This window comes from Oenanthe melanoleuca, chromosome 21 (assembly GCF_029582105.1).
Source record: "Oenanthe melanoleuca isolate GR-GAL-2019-014 chromosome 21, OMel1.0, whole genome shotgun sequence".
Lineage (NCBI taxonomy): Eukaryota > Metazoa > Chordata > Aves > Passeriformes > Muscicapidae > Oenanthe > Oenanthe melanoleuca.
In genome coordinates this window covers 151627-171066 of record NC_079354.1, presented here as the reverse complement: position 1 = coordinate 171066, position 19440 = coordinate 151627, and the positions used below count along the sequence as shown (strand labels likewise).

The window sequence follows — 19440 nt, the reverse complement described above, 5'->3', positions numbered from 1 at the left end:
TGTGCAATCACCCTGGGGTGGCAGTGGCATGCAGGGACAGGAGTGTGGCAGTGCCAGGGGGTTGGTGTGGGGCTGTGGGACTTGTGTGGGTGTCATGGGACTGGTGTGGATGCCATGAGGCTGCCATGGGTTCTACAAGCATGGCACAAGTGCTGTGACACAGGTGGCACACACTTGGCAGAGTCTGTGAGTGTGGCATGGGTGCTCTGAGTGTGGGATGGGTGCGCTGAGCTTGGCAGGAGTGCTGCGAGTTGGAGATGGGTGCTGCAAGTGTGGGATGGGTGCTGTGGGCATGGGATGGGTGCTGTGAGAGGGGGATGGGTGCTGTGAGAGGGGGATGGGTGCTGTGACAGGGGGATGGGTGCTGTGGGCATGGGATGGGTGCTGCCAGACTGCCCTGGGCAGTACAAAGCGTGGTGTGAGTGCTGTGAAGCTGCCAGGGGTGCTGTGAGCAGGATGTGGGTGCTGTGAGCCTGGCACAGATGGTGCAATCCTGGGATGGGCTCTGAGGGCCTGGCATGTGTTCCCTGAGTGCGGGATGGGTGCTGGAGAGTGGGATGGGTGCCATGAGCTGGGTGTGGTGGTGCAAGCCTGCCGAAGGGGCTACGAGGCTGGCAAAGGTGCTGTGAGCATGGCACGGGTGGTCCACACCTGGAGAAGGTGAGGAGTGACCCTGGAATTGGCGCTGTGAGACTGATCCAGGTGTTACCAGAGCGACAAGGGCGCTGTGAGCCTGTACAGGTGTTATCGGGTGACACTCGTGCTGGGGCTGTGATAGGGGTGCTATCGGTGCAGCACGGGTGCTGCCAGCCTGGCCCTGCCGTTGTGGGCACGGTGTGGGTGCTGCGAGCCTGGCACCGGCGCCGGGCTGGGCACGGTGCTGCGAGCCTGGCACGGGTGCTGCAGGGTTGGCAGAAGCACTGCGAGCCTGGCAGCGGGCTGGGAGCCTGGCGTGGGCCCTGGGAGGCTGGCAGCGGCGCTGGGACGCTGGCAGGGGCACCGCCAGCCTGGCATGGCCCCCCGGCCCCCCGGGGCAGCTCCTCCCTCGCCGGTGGTGCCAAGAGGCTGCGAACCCCCCGTGTCCGTGTCCGTGGCCTCTGGCCGGACCCACCCCCGCCGGGTGACTCAGCCCGGGAGGCTTTTCCTTATATAACGCGGCACCGCTCGGAGCCCCACGGAGCGGCCCCTGCCTCAGTTTCCCCTCGCCGGGGCGTCACTGTCGCTGCTGCCACAGCCGCCGCTGCCATGTGGATGGTGTCACCGCCGGTCGGTAAGTGTCACCCGGATGCCGCTCGGCCCCTTGCGAGGTGTTCCCCCATCCCTAAAAATCATAATTTGGCGGGGGTTAGTAGAAAAGTTAGGGTTATCGGGGCAGAAAATTGTAAAATACATTAATTCCCCCCCCCCCCAAAGAAATAGGTTTACTTTGCACCTCTTGTGGCTGAACCTCTTTTCCCTCCGCCTTGGGGGGGGCTGGGGGGGTGGTGAGATAGCCCTGGGGGCACAACCCCCTTGGAACGCACCTGAGAAGAATCAAAATCACCTTGCTTCCCCCCCCCCGCCCCTCAAAGTAGCGATAAAAGCAGCGTGAGCGGCGCAGGGCTAAGGAGTTCTCTCCGATCCCGGCACTTTGATTTTGGGGCGAGAAACTCCAGGAGCGGGCGCGTTCGGGAGCCTGGGCAGTGCCCGGGGGCTGTGGCGCTCACAGGTGCCTGGATCCGGTGTGAGACAGCTCCGGAACATTCCCGGGGCCCCGATCCTGCCCGGCGCTGGGAAGGGACGGCAAATCCCCAACTTTAGCGCTCAGAGATCCCAAACTCACCCAAACTGAGGGTGGGGCGCAGCACCCAGCACGGCCTCGGCCCCCGGCAATCGCTGGCTCCGGCAGGAGCAGGAGCCGCCGGCTCAGGGGGGATTTTCCCGGCTCAGCCCGTGCCGGCGGCTCCGGGCGCGGTGTCCAAAGGTCGCTCCCGCCGCGGCGCTCGGAGCCGCCGACCCCCGACCCCTCCGATCCGCCGCCGCTTTTCCTGCTTGTCCCACCTGGGGAGCTGTTCTGGTGCGTGCCGGGATCAGCCCGGCCCGCAGCAGCTTGGGGGGGCTCTGAGGGGGCTCGGGGGGTTTGTCTTGCTCTGACGTCCTGTTTTCTTTCAGATGAAGGATCTGCCTGGCTTTGGGACACGGCAAAGGCGGGGGGCAAAGGACAGGACCCTTAAATTCTTTCCCTAAAGCTTAGCCCGATAGGTATATAAGATCCATAGAGCTTAAACCGGGGTCGGCTTTTAGTCTAAGCTTGGGTTTGGCTTAATTTGTCTTTATTTTATTATGTTTTATGGTTCTTTTATTAATTTCTTTGCTTTTTTTGGCCTCTTTTATTCCATTTTTGGCTGCCGGTGGGGCGCTCAGCAGCAGAGCTTGCACAAATCAATCCCCTGCTGCTTCCTAAACAGATTTTGGGGGATTTTGGTTTGAGGAGGGGGAACCCCTGCAGCATCCTGCTACGTTTGGGGGGGCTACAGCCCCTCCCTGGTTGGAACACCAACCGGGGGGGTTGTAGGTATTTTCCAGTCCACCAAGAAGCTGGTGCTGAGCGAGCAAGTGGGACGGGGACGGGCACTGGAATTCCTCCGGAAAAACGCAGCCAACGGGCTCTCCGTGGCCAACCTCCTAGCTGGGCTTTCCTCCATCCTCTGCAGCGTCAACAGGTGGGGGAAACTGGGAAAAACTGAGTGAAAAATAGGGCTGGGGTGTGGGGGTCACCCTAGTTGTGCTCTCTCTATGGCCAAGCTGGTGGCCAGGCTCCTCTCCAGCATCAATAGGTGGGAAAAAAATAGGAGGAAATGGGATGAAAAGAGAGAAAATGTGGTGAAAAAAGATGCACAGAAGTGGGGGTTGCCCTGGTTTTTTAGGAAAAGGGGGAAATGTGAGGGCAAAGATGGTAGAAAAGTGTGCTTTGCCCTGCTTTGCTGGAAAAAGAGGAAAAGGGGGCTAGGAAAGATGGAAATACAGTGAAAATCGGGTAGAAAAGTGGGGGCCAGCCCAGTTTTGCTAAAAAAATGGGGGAATGGGGCTAAAATGGGGGATGAAAAGTGGGGGGCACTCTGGTTTGGCTCTCTTCATGGTCAAATGCTCCTTACCTTTGGCCTCTGCAGCATCAATAGATGAGGGGGGGAAAATGGAGGGCTGAAAAAAGGTGAAAAAGAGGGTTGAGAAGTGGGGGTCACCCCAGTTTTTCTAGGATAAGGGGAAAATGTGATGAAAAAGGAAATAGGGTGAAAAAAGCATAAATGTGGAGAGAAAGTGTTGGGAAGTGAGGGTCACCCTGGATCTGCTCCCTCCATAGCCAACCTCTGAAGTCAGACTCTCTTCCATCCAAAGTCATTGGTGGGGGGACGGGAATAGGAAAAAGAAAGATGAAAAAGCAGGTTGCAAAGTGGGGGTCACCCCTGGTTTTGCTGGAAAAAATGGGAAAGATAGCAAAGACAGGATGAAAAGTGAAGATCACGCAGTTTTGCTCTCTCTGTGGCCAACCTGGTGGCTGGGCTTACCTCCACCCTCAATAGACAGGGGAAACAAGGGAGAAATGGGGTGAAAAAGAAGGGAACAGGGGCTGAGAAGTGGGGTTTCCCCCCAGGCAATACCAGTACTCCTGCTGGCTGCTGCTCCTGGGCTTCCTGCTGGATCTAGCTGATGGGGCCGTGGCCCGGCAGCTCGACGCCTGTTCTGCACTGGGTAAGCGCGTCCCCCCGGCCCAGGGGTGACCCCTGGGGTGTCCCCGTGCCCAGTGCCCACCTGGCACCTGCCCCTCGCTGCCCCACAGGTGCCAAGCTGGATGACTTTGCGGATTTCACCACGTTCGGGCTGGGCACGGCCCTGTTGCTGCAGCCCCAGGGTGTGCTGGGGGGACTGCTGACCCTTGCCTACGTGCTAGCCGTCTTTGCCCGCCTCTGCTTCTTCTCCAGTGGTAAGATGAGCCCCTGGCAGGGTGGGGTTCGGGGTTTGCCCCCCACATTGAACTCCTGGCGCCCCACAGGGATCCCCTTCACCTACCGGGGGCTGCCCTGCCCTTACGCCTCGGCAGTGCTGGCCAGCACCTTCCTGCTCACCGGAGGACACGTGGCCCTGCTCCGCGCCGCCGCCGCCGCCATGATCCTGTTCATGGCCGACTGCGGCTTCTACCCCCACGACAGGGTGCTGGAGTCTCAGCTTTGGAAGAAACTGGTTTATGCTGGAGGTAAGGATGGGGATGAGCCTCTCGGGACGGTGGTGGAGGGGCAGGAAGAGCAGATCCCCAAGGATTCTCCCGCTCTGCAGGGGTGTTGGCTGTCCTGCTGGCACCGACGGCCGTGTCTGCGGTTTATTGCCTGGCCTGGGCCACGTCCTACATCGTCTTCCCCTTCGCCCTCTGGAGCTGCAAGGCCTGAGCCCTCCCTAGAGCCTAGTAAAGCCTTCCTCATCCTCATTCGCTTTGTTCTTGCCCCGGGTGCTGCTTCCTCCTTTCACTCTTCCCACTGAATCCAGGTAGCAGAAGGAGCCTGCTAAGGTAAAGAAAGGTTCAATTTCAGGAAAGCCCCAAAATCCCTATCCTTTGTGGGGGTGAGGGAACTCCATCCCCCCAGAGCAACAGCAGAGAACTCCAAATCCTTGGGAAAACAGAAATTTAGAGTTTGCCCTGACAAGAGACCCCCAAGCCTTTCTCAGCATAGGAAACTGAAGTTTAGGGATTGCTCACACTGCCCAGTGGGAATTCATTACAAATAGAGGTTCACAGTCTGAAAATTTGGAAGGCCTCACTGGGTGGGAGGAGGAAGATGCTGATCAAACTTCCAGAGGGCTTCAGACACGGGATTCACTGGGAGCAGTTTGGAATTTACTACTTAATCCATGGCTGCAGGGAAATACTATTCCAAATTATTTTATTATTTAATTATTTTGGTTTATTTTCAACCCCCCAGCACAACATAGCTGGGACAGGGGAAGGGGGGAAGCAGGACTTGATCCAAAGTCTCTGGAAAGCTGGAGGCTGCTGGACAGCGGCGGCTGGAGCACAGAGGGTGTGGGTGGAGGAAGGAAGCGAAGGTCAAACCGGGTGCTGGAGAAACGCTCAGGATCCCCGGGGAGCTCTTGCGGCAGGAGCAGCTGCGAGATGCGGCTCCTGCTGCGTCCCCCTGGGATAAGCCCCAGCTCGGGGAGGGCAGGGCCCTTCCCTGCGGCAGGGAGTGTCGAGATGGGGCCGTGGCTGGAGCTGGCACCTGGCACCTTAGCTGCTCTGGGCTGGCCCTGCTCTGGCCTCCCCCACGCCATTCCCACCCGGAGCAAGCAGGAGCCAGGAGACAGACAACCAGCACAGACTTTATTGATATAAAAAGAGCAATTTGATAATAAATACCGGGGGATTAGAAAAGGGGGGTGGGGGGCAGGGCAGGGGCTGGGCTGTCATTCCCCAGATCCCTGCATCTGCTTGCAGAAGGAGTCGAACTGCTGCTGCTCCAGCTCTGTCATCACCCGGTTCAGGGCGTAGATCTGGGATCGGGAAAGGGCAGATGGCAAAGGGGGTCTGGCCGCGGGCTGGGCCGTGTCCCTCCCCATCCCCGGGTTCCCACCTCCGCCCGCTGCCGCTGCTTCAGCTCCTGCTGTGCCGACCTCTGCTTGGCCTTCTCCAGGCGAGCCGCTGGCTCCCGTGGCTTCGGCCGCTCCTTCCGCGCCCCCGCGCCCGAATCCATGGCTGCGACACGGGGGGGTCACCCGGGGCCCCCCGACCCGCCCACACGACCCCCCTGTCCGTGACACCCCCAGAGGCTCACATGGGGGTGACACAGGGCACTCACAGGGGACTCCCCCCAGATCCATCCTGGGGTCCCAGAGGTGACCCCCAAATGCATCCTGAGCCTCCGAGGGGACATCCCCCCCAGTACATCCTGGGCCTCTCAAGAGTGCCCCCACAGACACTCTGAGCCCCACAGGGTCCCCCGCAGGCATCTCCCCGCCGCCCCCCATTCCTCAGCCCCCTCAGCGGCCCCATCTCCTCACTTCGCCCCCCAGTGCCCGCAGCTATCGGTCCCAGAGCACCCCCAAGCCCACACACACCCCTACCCAAAGCCTCCCAGCCCCTCTCCATCCTCACACACCTCCTGCACCACACTGCCCAAAGAGACCCCTGACGCAAGCCCCCAGCTCCTCACAAATCACAACCCCTCCGAACTCCGCAACCCTCAGTGCCCCACAAGGAACCCGCCGTGCCCCACAGCCTCCCCCAAACCCACACCACCTCAGTCCCACAACCCCCAGCCCCCAGTGCCCAACAAGGTCCTGCCCAGGCCCACCGTGGCTCCCTCGGCCCCCTCCAAGGCCCCGGTGCCCACTCAGTGCCCCAGCCGAGCCCCCCCGCGCTCCCCGGTACCGGATGCGCTGCGCCCGGGCCAAGATGGCAGCGGCCCCTTCCCCTTCCGGCTGCCCGCCCTGAGCGCATGCGCGGAGCGCGGGCCGCGCGCCACAGCGCCACCTGGCGGGCTGGAGCGGGGCTGCTGCGGTACGGCGGTGAGCCGCCGTCCGTCCCTCCCCAGCGCCGCTGTGTGCGCCCCATCATCACCGCTACAGCCCCCCTACAGCCCCCCTACAGCCCCCCCATCATCACCCCTACAGCCCCCCTACAGCCCCCGCTATCATCACCCCTACAGCCCCCGCTATCATCACCCCTACAGCCCCCCATAGCCCCCGCTATCATCACCCCTACAGCCCCCCCTATCATCACCGCTACAGCCCCCCTACAGCCCCCCGCTATCATCACCCCTACAGCCCCCCACAGCCCCCGCTATCATCACCCCTGCAGCCCCCGCTATCATCACCCCTACAGCCCCCATAGCCCCCGCTATCATCACCCCTACAGCCCCCCTATAGCCCCCGCTATCATCACCCCTACAGCCCCCCTACAGCCCCCGCTATCATCACCTCTACAGCCCCCCTACAGCCCCCCCATCATCACCCCTACAGCCCCCGCTATCAGCACCCCTACAGCCCCCGCTATCATCACCCCTACAGCCCCCCCATCATCACCCCTACAGCCCCCCCCTATCATCACCCCTACAGCCCCCCTATAGCCCCCCGCTACATCACCCCTACAGCCCCCCCTATCATCACCCCTACAGCCCCCCTATAGCCCCCCCATCATCACCCCTATAGCCCCCGCTATCATCACCCCTACAGCCCCCCTATAGCCCCCCCTATCATCACCCCCTACAGCCCCCCTTACACATCACTCCCCTTCCTAGCGTTCTGCCACATAGCCCACCGCTACATATCACCATATATCCACACACAGCTCATCCCTACAGCTTGCCCCCTACATATCTCTCCTATTAGACCATACTCCTGACGCAGCCCAGGCCCTAAATGTCACCCCCTTATACCGCTCTACTGTACAGCGCAGCACTGCCCCACATAGTTCACCCACTAGATATCTCCCCCCATATACCATATCCCTATATAGCCCACCTGTGTGTATCACCTCCCCAGACAGTCCAGTCCCCACGTATAACCCCCTATACACCATATCCCTAAATAGCCCACCCCAACATGTCACACCCCCTGTACAGAGCACCCCCTCTGTATCGTACCCCAGAACACACTACCCCCTCTGTACCACCTCCTGTATAGAGCCCGCTCCCCATATATCACACCCTCTGTACAGCCCACCCTACACAGTCCAGCTCCTATACATCCCCCCTGAACATTCCAATACATGCAGTGTCTCCTACACGGGCACATGGAGCCCTGGCCAGGCTTGGGACATTGTGGCACAGCACATGGCATGGCACAGCAGGGCACGGTGCTATACATGTGGCACACATGTCCCAGTACACGATCCAGTGCATATGTCACCCAGGGTACCCCCTAGCACGGTGAGAGACTCCTGCCATGGCACAGCCCACCATGGCAGTGCCACAGACCAGAGCACAATAGCCCCAGCACAGTGTGGCACCCCCAGCAGGGTGACAGACCCTGCCGCGGCACCCCACAGTGCCCCCAGCCCAGAACCCCCACCCTGGGGCTCTCCACCACCCAGCCCCTTCTCTCCAAATCCTTTATTGCCATATCCCAGCCCCCCGCACTGGGATTCCCTGGAAGCACCGGACCGAGAGAAGCAGGTGGAATGTCAGACCCTGCCCAGCACTGGGACCAGTTCCTGGAGTGGGAAAACACCCGGCAGGGCGGGGGGACACCCCAAAAACCCCAATTAGATACGGACAGTGTTGATCCGCAGCGGCTGGACATTCTTCCCATTAGCATGGCTCTGCCCTGGACTAAAATAGGAGCACAGCTTCCCAGGAAACCTCTCCCGGAAGGTGTAGAGCCAGGACATGTCATCGGCGTTGTAGAAGATGAGGAGCCCCTTGTCGTAGTCCAGGAAGACGCCCACCTTCTCCAGCTTGCCCTTGACGTTAAGCCGCGTCCAGGGCTCGGTGCAGGCGCTGTACTGGTTCCCGTCGTGCATCACGATGCAGTAGAACCCGCGGCTCGGCTGGATCTGGATGCTGCCCTTGCGGGTCACAGCCTCGTGGGCCAGGCCAATCATCCACTGGGTTTTTTCTGACACCACCACCTCCCAGTAGTGCACGCCAGCGCCAAAGGCCTCGGCGCCCAGCACCGACACCTCCACGTCAAAGCGGCGGGGCGAGTCCTGCAGCGGCTGCGGGTGCAGGTTGCCGTAGGCCACGATGGTGCAGTCGTCTGACAGGATGAGGCGGTGGTGAGCAGTGCCGGGGTCCAGCGTCAATGCTGCTGGCACTGGTGCAGCAGGGACAGGGGAATGAGGGTTAGTGCAGCCCCGGAGCCTGCGCAGGTGCTCTGTCCCACCAAGGTGACAACCGGCATGGGGGGAAGGTCACCAGGGTGGCCCTGTCCCCACCCCTCACTGGGGTGCCCTGTCCTCATGCTCATCCTTTGTCAGCGATGTCTCTGTCCCTCACTAGCGTGTCCCTGCTCATCACCGATGTCCCAGACCCTTGGCAATAACATCCCCACCCCTTGCCAGTGACATCCCATCCCTCACAGGTGATGTCCCCTTGCCCATCCCTCACTCGTGTGTACCTGTCCCTCACTGGTGTGTCCCTCCCCATCCCTTGCCGCTCCCCCATCCCTGCACACTCACCAGGATGGATGTCCTGGAATAGTGATTTCCAGATGGTGTACTGCAGCGGGCCCATGTACTTGGAAGTGGGAAAGTCCTCATAGGTCAGGTTGGTCTCGTGGATCTTTCCCTTCAGCCTGCAGAGAACACACGGTGCCGAGGTGGGGGTGACACCAGGGACTCCGCCACCCCCTCGCTGCCACCCACCTCTCGGAGAGGGACGCCACGCCGGCCAGGAAGACGTGCTTATCCGCCTCGGCCAGGCGCTCCTGCAGGATCTGGGCGCCCTCCTGCACCTTGCGCAGCTGCTGGCTGTAGCGCTGGATCTTGTGCTCGATGTCGCGGAGCGTCCGCGCCGTGTCCGCCTCCAGCTCCTCCAGCATCGCCTTCTGCCGCTCCCGCAGCAGCCGGTGCAGCCGCTCAAACGCCTCCCCGATCGTCACCCGCAGGCTCTTGGCTGAGGACTTGGGGTGCAACGAGGCATTAGGAGCACCCAGAGCTCTGCTGGTCACTCCTTGAGTTCCTTAATCCCCAAATAAATAGCTAAAAGGGCATCAGGTCAGGGAATTCTGGGGGCTACAACGGTGCATTTGATCTTGCACCCTCAAAAAATGGAATAAAAGGATCCTAGAAGAACCACCCAAAGAGTCTTCAAAAGAACTAGAACCTCCCCTTAAAACGATCTCCAAAAGAACCCTGAAAAAACCTCCCAAAAAACCTTTAAGAGCTCTTAAAGAACCTTCAAATACCCTTGAAAAACCCTTAAAACCCTCTAATAAACTCTAAACCCCCTCAAATTACACCTTAAAAACTCCTAAAAAAACCCAAGAAACCAACCTAAACTGAAAAAAACACCCTAAAATAACCCCTAAAACCCAAAAAAATCCCACCTCAATTGCTGGTGGGGATGGGGAGAAAATTGAACCTCACTGGACATTGAACCGCTTAGTGAGGAGACAATTAATCAAATTGATTAAAAAGATAAAAAGATAATGCCGGGTCCCCAGGGATGACAACAGTGTCCCCACATGTACCTTGGTCTCAGCCAGCTGCTTCTTGAGGAGCTGCAGGGCTTCCGTGTGGCCACGCTCACTCTCCTGCAGCCCCTGGAGTTGCTCCTTCAGCTCCCGCTGGAGACAGGGAGGGCAAATCCATAAATAAGTGATTTGGGGAAAAAAGGGATCCCACAGGGAGCTTTCCCACCCAAACCTACCATAGGGTTATGGGGCTGTGGCATGGCCAGTCCATGGGTGGTCCCTGCAGAATGAGGGTCTGGGGTGGGGGGTAACAGGTCCTAGACTAGAAGGTCCTACCTGGGGGTAGCTCAGCCAGAGGGTGATTTGAGGATTCCCAAGGACCCCCAGTGAGAATAGACAAGGGGGATCCCAGGGGGACAGCAACAGAAGTGTGGATGGATGGATGGATGGATGGATGGATGGATGGATGGACTGACGAAAGGATGATGGCATGGGGCAGACCCCGATGCAGACAAAAGGGCTGTGGGGACAGACAGACAGACTGATGGGAGGAAAGCGTGGAGCTGACCCCAGTGGGGACAGGGGAGGTGAGTGACAGACAGGCAGGAGGGAGCCATGGGGAAAAGAAGGAGTGCAGGGACACACAGGCAGAAGGAAGCCATAGGACTGACCCCCATGGAGACAGGAGTGCTGCAGGGACAGACACACCATGGGACTGACCCCTCTGAACTGCCATGGGGACAGGAGGCATGCAGGGACAGACAGAAGGACAGGACGCAGGCATAGGGGTGACCCTGAGAAGGAAAAGGAGTGCAGGGACAGACGGACTGGAAGAAGCCACAGGTCTGACCCCAAAGGTGAGAGACAGGGTGCACAGAGAGACAGACATACAGAAGAAAGGCACAGGCCTGACCCTGAGAGGGAAAAGAAGGGGCGCAGGGACGGACAGATGGGAGGAAGCCACAGGACTGACCCCCAGGAGCAGGGACAAACGGGAGGGCACTACCATGGAAGCAAGAGGGACCAGCCGGATACAGCAGCCCCAAGAAGCCACTTGGGGCAGGGAATCCCACAGGGACCCACCTGCAGCTCCTCAAAGGCGTCATCCACATTGGTGACCTGGTGCTGCTCGTGCACGGCGGGCTCGTCACAGAAGAAGCAGACGACGGCACGGTCGGTGAGGCAGAAGAGTTTCACCTTCTCGTGGTCCTTGCAGGGGAAGGGGCTGCGCTGGGCGCCCAGGATGGCGTCCAGGGGGAAGGCGCTGTAGCGCTCCACGATGTTGGCCAGCTTGAGGCTGGGGGCCAGCGTGGGCTCGGGGAAGGTGCGGCGGCACTCGGGGCAGTCGCGGGTGCCCTGCGGCTCCTGGCGCACCCAGTGCTCCGTGATGCAGCGGCGGCAGAAGTAGTGCTCGCAGCCCAGCCCCACCGGGTCCTGGTAGATGCTCAGGCAGATGGAGCACAGCAGCTCGTCCTTGAGGCTGCATGCCATGGCTGGGGGCTGGGGAGAGCGGCACAGGGTCAGGGGGGCTTGGGGAGAGGGTGAATGGGGGATTGTGGGGCCGTGGGGGGACAGGGTGAATGCGGGTCTTGGGCTGATGGGAAGAGTGTGAATAAGGGGCTTCGGATGGAGGAGAGAGGATGGAGGAGGAGGCTTCATAGGGGAGAGGGTAAAAAGGGGGCTTGGTGTTGTAGGGGGAGGTTGTGGGGGAGAGGGTGAGTGAAGGCCTTGGATTGATGCGGAGAGAGTGAATGAGGGCATTTGAGCTGGGAGAGTAAAAGAGGGACTTAGGATGGGGGGAGGCTGAAAGTGGAGAGGCTGAGTGGAAGCCTTGGGATGAGGGTAGGAGGGTGAATGGGGGCTTGGGAGGGGAGGTTGGGAGGATGAGAGGAAGGCTGGGGGTGGGGGGAGGTTGAGGGGAAAGTTGTGGGTGGAGAGGTTGAATAAGGGTTTGGGATGAGGGGAAGTTAAGGGCGAGAGGGTTGAGGGCGTGAATGGGGGATTGATGGGGAGGGGTGAATGAGGGGACGTGGGGTGGGGAGGAATGGGGGAGTAGGGGTGAGGATGATAACAAGGGGGATGGGGGTCAGGTGGGAATGGGGGCGTTCAGGGTTTGTAATGGGGAGCAAGGTGGAGGGTAGGATGCAAGAAGGGCTGGAGGGGCTGCAGTGGGGGGAAATGGGAGAGTCAGGAAACAATGCGGGGCTGGAGGATTTACAAAGAGGGGGAACAGGGGGTCAGGATGTAATTTGAGGTGCTGGGAGGGTCACATGGGGGGAATGGGAAGGCAAGGCCCAACAGGGAGATGGGAGGGTGGCAATGGGGGACCAAGCTGCAGTGCAGGGTTGCAGTGCAGAGGGGGAACTGGGGGACAGAATACAATGGGGGGGCTGGAGGAGTTGCATTAGGAGGATCAGGATGCAATGGGGGGGTCAAAATACAGTGGGAAGAATGGGAGCATCAGGATGTAGTGGGGCAGATTTGGGATAGAGGTAATCAGAGCAACACTGGAGGAGGGAGGGGGACACAATGGAGTTGCAAGAGGTGTGAGGTTGGGGGTGAATCAGATACAGTGGTCTGGCGGGGAAACTGGGGTCACCAGTGATACTGGGGGATGGCGGTGAGGCTGCATCAGGGCCCCTGGCTGAGGCTGGGATGGGGCTGAATTAGGGGCACGGGGGTGGGGCTGAGGCAGGATTTGGGGTCCGGGGCTGAGGCGGGATCTGGGGAGCCAGGACTGAGGCTGGATCTGAGTTGGTCGGGCTCAGGCCGGATTCGAGGGCCGTGGGTGAGGCTGGACTTGGAAGGGTCCGGGCTGAGGTTAGATTTGGGGGAATCGGGGCTTTGAATCCGGCTTCACCGGAGCCCCGGGTTCGAGCCCGCCCCCCGCTGCCCGCTCCCCGCTACCCGCAAGTCTCGGGTTCGAGACCAGTCCCCGCCAACCCCCGTCCGATGCCACCCCGCGTCTCCCTCAGCCGCTGGCACTGGTGCCCTCACCCAGCCGGTGCCCGGTGCTGTTCTGGTGTCGTGCCCCGTTCCCGGCGCCCGAGGGATCCGCAGTCCCGCCGCCGCCTCAACAGCGGCCCTGCCGCGACGGGCCGGGGGTGGGCGAGCAGGAGGAGGCGCGGCCGCGCGGCACTTCCTGCCCAGCCCCCCCCCGCGCCCACAGTGGGCCCGCCCCCACCCCATTGTCCCCCGCGCCGCGCGGCCTCACCGGCGCGTACCATTGCCGCCGGCGGGGGGGCGCTTAAAGGGGCCACGGCCTCGGCAGCTGGGTCCCGTCCGTCTGTCCGGACAGCCGGGCACTGACCCTTCCCCATCCTGGCCTTAGGCCCTTTTTCTACCCTTGTCTGTCCCTGTCTCCATCCTTTTCTCTTCCACCCAGCCAATCTCCCTGTCCAGCCCTTGACCCATCCATTTGTCCATCTATCTTTCTGTCCCTCTGTCCTCCGATCTCTCCAGCGCTCTGCCTCTCCTCTGTCCATCTGACCTCCCGCCTACCTCTCGGTCCCCTGCCCAACCTTCTTCCCTTCCAGACCTTAATCTCTCTTCCCTCCATCCATCCGTCAGTCCATGCACCCATCCGTCTGTCCATCCCTCTGTCCAATCATCCATGTCTTCTATTGTGCATCCCTCTATCCACTCCTCCCTCCCTCCCTCCCTCCCTCCACATCTCCTTGTCACCCTGTCTACCCATCTCCTGATCCAGTCCTTAATACCTTCATCTGCCCATTTGTCCCCCCCCCACGGACTCTCATCTCTTCATCCTTCCCTCCATCCATCCATCCATCCATCCATCCATCCATCTGACCCTTGCTCTCCCATCCACCCATTTCTCTTAACCCCTTAATCCCTCTGTCTCTCCATTTGTTTATCCATCCTGTCTATCCTTCCTTCCTCCAGTACTCCCACCCCTCTAACCCTCTCTTCCTCCCAGCTTTCTGCACCCACCAGTGACCAGAGCCAGGTGACCCCACAGTTGATACTGACAAACCTATTGCTGAGAAAACACCACTTTCCCCCCTAATGTACTGATTTAGCCAAAAAACACAGAGAGGAATTTTGGATGCCAGGCATCCACTGTGTCATCAAGATGCTTGGCTGTGGTGGGACCAGTCAGGACCAGTTGGGACCAGTAGCAGCACTGCCTGCTCCATAATGAGGTTTCCACCCCCTGGGCTCCACAGGGATCTTTCACTCCCCCCTTGAGGGACCAGAGAGATGAAGGAGGAGCCCCAGCGTGGGAGTAAGGGGGGCTGGAGGATGGAGGAGGCCATTGGGAAGGGGACAGAGCTCCTGAGGGAAAGCTGAACTGCGTATTTGGGAAGAGGTGTGACTGCCTGGCCAGAAGCCAACAGGAACAAACTCCTTGACTTTCACAGCTGGTTCACCCCACTCCCACTGCTGGCACCCCCCTTTCTTCCCCCCAAACTCAGGTACACCCCATGTCCTGGTTACCCCTATCCCCTTCCAAGGAATAACCATCTGCTCTGTTCCTCTTCCTGCTAGGTCCCAAAAGCTTAGAAATATTTAAAAAAAACCAAACCAAACCAAAAAAAACAAAAACAAACAAACATGAACCCACATGGAATTGTTTTTTTTCCTGCTTGTTTTCCTGCTTTAGGAATTCAGGTCATGTCTCCCATCTGGGACCCTCTGGGGACTGAGGAACGACTGGAATGATATCAAATAACCATGGAAAGAAGGAAAAATCCTTTTTTCACCCCAGATCCATATTCAGGGCTAGGGGATTGCATCCCACGTATTTAATGGGTTATTTAATTGTATCCTAAGCATTTGGCTGAGACTTCAGGAATTTGGGGCAATGGAGAGCATCATCCCACCGGAGCATGTGGCACTCAGCCAGAACTGCCAACACTCATCCTGGCGGATCATCGGGCAACGAAAGCAAACCACAGGGTGGTTTGGGCAAACAGGGAAATTAATCCCAGTTAATTAGTAAATTGGCTTTGTTACCTCCTGGTAAACCCTGTGTGAGCCGGGGGGATCCACCGTGCCTTGCTTCTTAATATTTTTATGGGATACACAGCCCTTCCCTGCTGTGGTTTGAGCAGGCTGGAGGATTCCACAATGTGGCAAGAGTCTGGGTGATCCGGCAAAGCTGGCGGGCAGGGAAAACCTGTCTCGTCCCCACGTGTGCTGCGTGTGCCGGGAATGCTGGCGGGAAGGGCGGGAGGCCCCAGCAGCCGCAGTGCCGGAACGTTCCCCCTCGCCGCCGGCGCGATGGGCACGCCGGGACGTGCCTGCTCGGCTCTTGCCATGTGTGCTTCCATCCTGGCAGGGAAACACATCCTTTGCTGGAATGCCAGGAGCATCCCGCCTGCTCCTGGAGTGCACCACCCCACTGGGTTGAATCCCAACTTTGTTTATGGACCCCCTTCCTAAGGAGGATCCCACACTCCTCCATAGAGGAAGCGGGAAGATGCCCCACACCGACATGTCTCATCTCAGCAGTGCTTTGCAAACAGTAACTAATTAATCCTAATTAACTCGTTACCTAATTACAGCCCAAGGGCTCTCCCCTTTGCAGGGAGATGGGAAATTCTGGCACCTCAGGGGATTTCTTCCAGCTTTTACTAAACACCCCAAAACCTTCATGTTTGCTTCACACCAGCATCAGACAGAGCCCTTTTTACTCCCTACTGCTGCCAATCCAGGGAGAAAAACCTACTTTTTGGGGTTGCTAATGCCGAGAAGCCTGGAATGAGCATTTTCCCTCATCTGGATAGCTGGCACTGGGAATACTGGCATCCCCAATGCCTGGTGCCCACTCTGGTAGGTGCTGTCAACCATTTTTTTATGGAAAACAAGGGATTTTTGGGGAAGGAAACAAGTAGGTGAGTGGGGTGAAGGTGTTTCCCAAAGAATTCCCCTTCCCGTGTGCCATCAGGACACAGGCTTTGGGAACACTGGAAACATTTTAGGGGATCCCAGTGTTACCACATTTCTGACTGGAAAATCCCAGTTTGCCATCCACAAAAATCTCCTTTTACCATCTGAGTCAGCTGGAGGTTCTGGATGCTGGCTTCCTGGTGCTGCTGGAATGGGAAAGATAGACTGCTCTGCGCAGGTCTAACGGCTTTGCCGAAACTCTGTGGTGGTGATTCCAGCGTGATTTCCTTCCACTCCTGCCTTCCTTTTAATCGCAGCTTGATCTATCCTGGGAGCAAAACCAGCCTTGGAATCATATTTTTTCAGCAGGCAAGCACTAATTTCCTTCATTTTCCAGCCTGGGATGGAGCTGGGCATGGGTTTTGTTGTTTTTTGTTGTTTTTTTTTTTTCCCTGCATACCAACCACCTTCCCAGGAAAGGGGCCCCTTTCCCACATCCAAGATTAACCCACCCAAAGTAGGGTTGGAGAAAAAGCCTGGAGTGTCACTTATCCCAGCCAGTCCCAACAAGGAAGATCCCAGGAGATGTTCGCCAATCCTTGGTGGAACCCACAAGTTCAGCAGTGACCTGCACCATCTCCTCCCAATGCAGATTTGGGATAGGATAACTCCAGTGCACCCCCTCCCCCTGCCCTTCACAAAAAAAATCAGAAAATGGGTGCCAAGGTTTAAAACCACTGGTTTCTTAATCACAGGGGAAAAAATCCCACAGCAGAAGTGAAAGCCCTGATGGAAATTAACCTAGAGAGGGTGAACTCAGACATCAGGGAAGCTCTGGGGAGATTCAGGCTCTCCCATTTGGGATGACACCAATGCTGGGTGTCAATATCCAAAAATCAGATAAAAAAGGAGTTTTGGGGCTGCTGGCTCAGGTTCTCGGTTGAGTCATGGATAATTAACGGCTCTGGGGACCTTCCAGGATGGGGAAGTGCTGGGTGATGGGGGATCCCGGCTGGAGGGCTGACAGAGCAGTGGGAATGTGGGGAGGGCCAGGGACAGGCCAGAGGTCCCACAGGGGCCGGTGCCTGTGTCCCAACTCCCTGGCCGTGGCCAGGACCTGCTCCAGGGGCTTCTGACACCCCAGGCAGCTGCAAAGCGATGTCCATTCTGTGGTGGAGACCTCTTGGGTGCTCATCCCATCCCATCCCATCCCATCCCATCCCATCCCATCCCATCCCATCCCATCCCATCCCATCCCATCCCATCCCATCCCATTTCCCACCTCTCTTGAAGGCATCATTTGCTTTCAATGATTCTCCACGGAGGGGCTGGAGGGAAATGGGAGTCTGAAGAGATTTTGGGGGGTCTGAACAGATTTTGAGGAGTCTGAGGAGATTTATGGGGCCTAAGGAGATTTTGGAATGCTCTGAGGAGATTTGGGGAGGTGGGGACATTGAGGAGTCCTGGAGGTGTGGAGGGAATTGAGGGGGGGTGAGGAGATTTGAGGGGCTGGAGGAGACTGAGGAGGATGGAAAGAACTGAAGAGATCTGAAGGATCTGAGAAGATTTTGGGAGGTCTGAGTGAAACTGAGGGTCTAGGGTGATCTAGGCATTTGAGGATCTTTGGGTGGGTTAAGAGGAACTGGGGGACTGAGGAGATTTGGGGAGCTGAGGAGATTTTGAGGGATTCTGAGGAGATTTTGGGGAGGTGAGGACACTGAGAAGTCCTGGAGGCTGTGAGGGAACTGTGCGGTTGAGGTTTGCAAAACTTGGTTGAGGGATGTGAAACTTGGCAGGTTCAGAGGAGAACTGAGGGGATCCAGGGCATTGAAGAGTGGGCTGAGGAGAACCGGGGGGTTGAGGGAAAATGGGTGTCTGTGGAGATTTTGGGGGTACTGAGGTGAACTAAGGGGGCTGAGGAGATCTGAGAGTTGCAGAAATTTGGGCCGGCTGGTGATACTGAGGGACTGGGGCAGGCTGAGAACTGAGGGGATCTGAGGTGTGAGGAGACCTGTGGCAGCTGAGAGAACCAGGGAGCCCTGACAGCACTGTGAGGGTCTGAAGGGGCTTGAGAGGCTGAGGAGGTTTAGGGTTTAGGAGGCTTTGGGTGCATGTGGATCCTGTGGAGCCCTGCCGGGGCTGTGGAGGTTTGGAGGGCTCAGAAGGTTTGGGGGGCTAAGGAGGTTTGAGGAGCCCTGCCGGGGCTGGCAGGACTGGCGGGCCGAGGTGGTTTTGGAGGCTGAGGGGACCGGGGAGCCCTGATGAGGAGGGGCTGAGGAGGTTCGGGGGGCTGTGGACACTTAGGTGTCCTCCCGGGCCTGAGGGAACCGGGGGCTGCAGGGCTTTGGGGAGCCCTGAGGGGGCTGAGGGCAACGAGGCGCTGAGGGGGCTTGGCGGCCTGAGGGGCTTGAGGAGCTGACAAGGTCTGGGAAGCCAAAAGGGCTCCGGGGGCCGCAGACACCGGGGACCCCTCCGGGGCTGAGGGAGCCGGGAGCCGCAGGGCTTCGCGGAGCTCTGCTGCGGGCTCGGGGGGCTGCGGCCCCGAGGAGCCCCTCCGGGCCGGGGCGCCCCAGCCCGGCCCAGCCCAGCCCGTCCCTGGGCGGGCGGTGGCGGCGGGGCCGGGCGGGCCGGAGGCGGGGGCGGCGGCGGGGGGGCGGCGCGGGGCTCCATCTTCCTCCGTGCGGCGGAGCCGGCGGGACGGCGGGGCACCATGGCTGTCGGTATAGGAAGTGTCTTTTTTTTTTACCTTCCCCCCCTCGCTTTATTTTTTTTTTTTTTTTAATATCCCTCATCCCTCCCTTTCCATCCCCCCCCCACCTCTCCGTGCCCTCTCCAAAACACCTCAAAACCCCCGAAACCCCCCTTACCCCGGGGGCGAGCGGGAAAAGGGGGACCTTCACACACTCCCCCCCCCAACCCCCCGCTCTGCTTTTTATTCATTTTTCATCTAAATCAATAATTTTTAAAAATTTCCCTCCTTTTTCCCCCTCACCCCCCCTTCCCCCTCCCCTCAGCCCTGCAGAACATGGCGTCCCCGTCCTAGCGTTTTAAAAATAAGCCGGGGCTGCCATTTTTGTTTGCCTTTTGTCTGCGAATTTTAATAAAAACGTCTGAGAATGTGGGAGAGGCGGCGGATGGAGGGGGGGTGGGGGGAGCACCCAGCCGGGCCACCCCCCTTCCCCAAACCCCCCCTTCCACCCCCATCCCCCGGCTTTTTGTCTGGCAAACCTCCCCCCCCCCCCCCCGCAAATCCCCTCCCCGGCTGAGGATTTCAACTTAACCAAACTTCTCCTTTTTCCACCTCTTTTTTTTTCATTTTTACCATCATTATTCCACACACTCCCGCCCCCCCCCGCCGCTTCCAAGCAGGAAGAAGAAGGAAAAGAGAGAGAAAAAAGGGGGGGGGAAAGGAGGGGGGACATCGAGGAAAATACCCATTTACCAGGATTTTCCCTTTTTCTTTCCCTCTGGATGGTCTAATGGAAA

General features: G+C 58.9%; 3 protein-coding genes across 5 annotated transcripts; 1 reads left to right on the top strand and 2 right to left on the bottom strand.

Annotated features, from left to right (window-relative positions):
* Positions 1-732: 732 nt before the first annotated feature.
* On the top strand, positions 733-4459 carry TMEM269 (transmembrane protein 269). 2 transcript variants are annotated; one of them, XM_056507944.1, is made up of 7 exons: positions 733-1270; positions 2152-2193; positions 2555-2702; positions 3632-3729; positions 3818-3961; positions 4031-4231; positions 4312-4459. In XM_056507944.1, exons 1-7 carry the CDS (start codon positions 1246-1248, stop codon positions 4419-4421), a joined length of 768 nt encoding a protein of 255 aa, XP_056363919.1. In that variant the 5' UTR covers positions 733-1245; the 3' UTR covers positions 4422-4459. The 2 variants fall into 2 exon arrangements, with proteins under 2 accessions (XP_056363919.1, XP_056363918.1); XM_056507943.1 differs by lacking the exon at positions 2152-2193.
* An 877-nt stretch (positions 4460-5336) lies between these two features.
* Positions 5337-6589, bottom strand: SVBP (small vasohibin binding protein). Of its 2 annotated transcripts, none has more exons than XM_056507940.1 (3): positions 6398-6589; positions 5601-5722; positions 5337-5520 (listed from the first exon to the last, which is right to left on the bottom strand). In XM_056507940.1, exons 2-3 carry the CDS (start codon positions 5718-5720, stop codon positions 5434-5436), a joined length of 207 nt encoding a protein of 68 aa, XP_056363915.1. In that variant the 5' UTR covers positions 5721-5722; positions 6398-6589; the 3' UTR covers positions 5337-5433. The 2 variants fall into 2 exon arrangements, with proteins under 2 accessions (XP_056363915.1, XP_056363916.1); XM_056507941.1 differs by having other exon boundaries at positions 6321-6403.
* Positions 6590-8063: 1474 nt separating this feature from the next.
* LOC130261580 (E3 ubiquitin-protein ligase TRIM62) lies at positions 8064-13267 on the bottom strand. The gene is made up of 6 exons (XM_056507939.1): positions 13099-13267; positions 11185-11601; positions 10159-10254; positions 9332-9588; positions 9146-9261; positions 8064-8781 (listed from the first exon to the last, which is right to left on the bottom strand). The coding sequence occupies exons 2-6, from the start codon at positions 11590-11592 to the stop codon at positions 8231-8233; spliced, it is 1428 nt and encodes a 475-aa protein (XP_056363914.1). The 5' UTR covers positions 11593-11601; positions 13099-13267; the 3' UTR covers positions 8064-8230.
* Positions 13268-19440: the final 6173 nt, after the last annotated feature.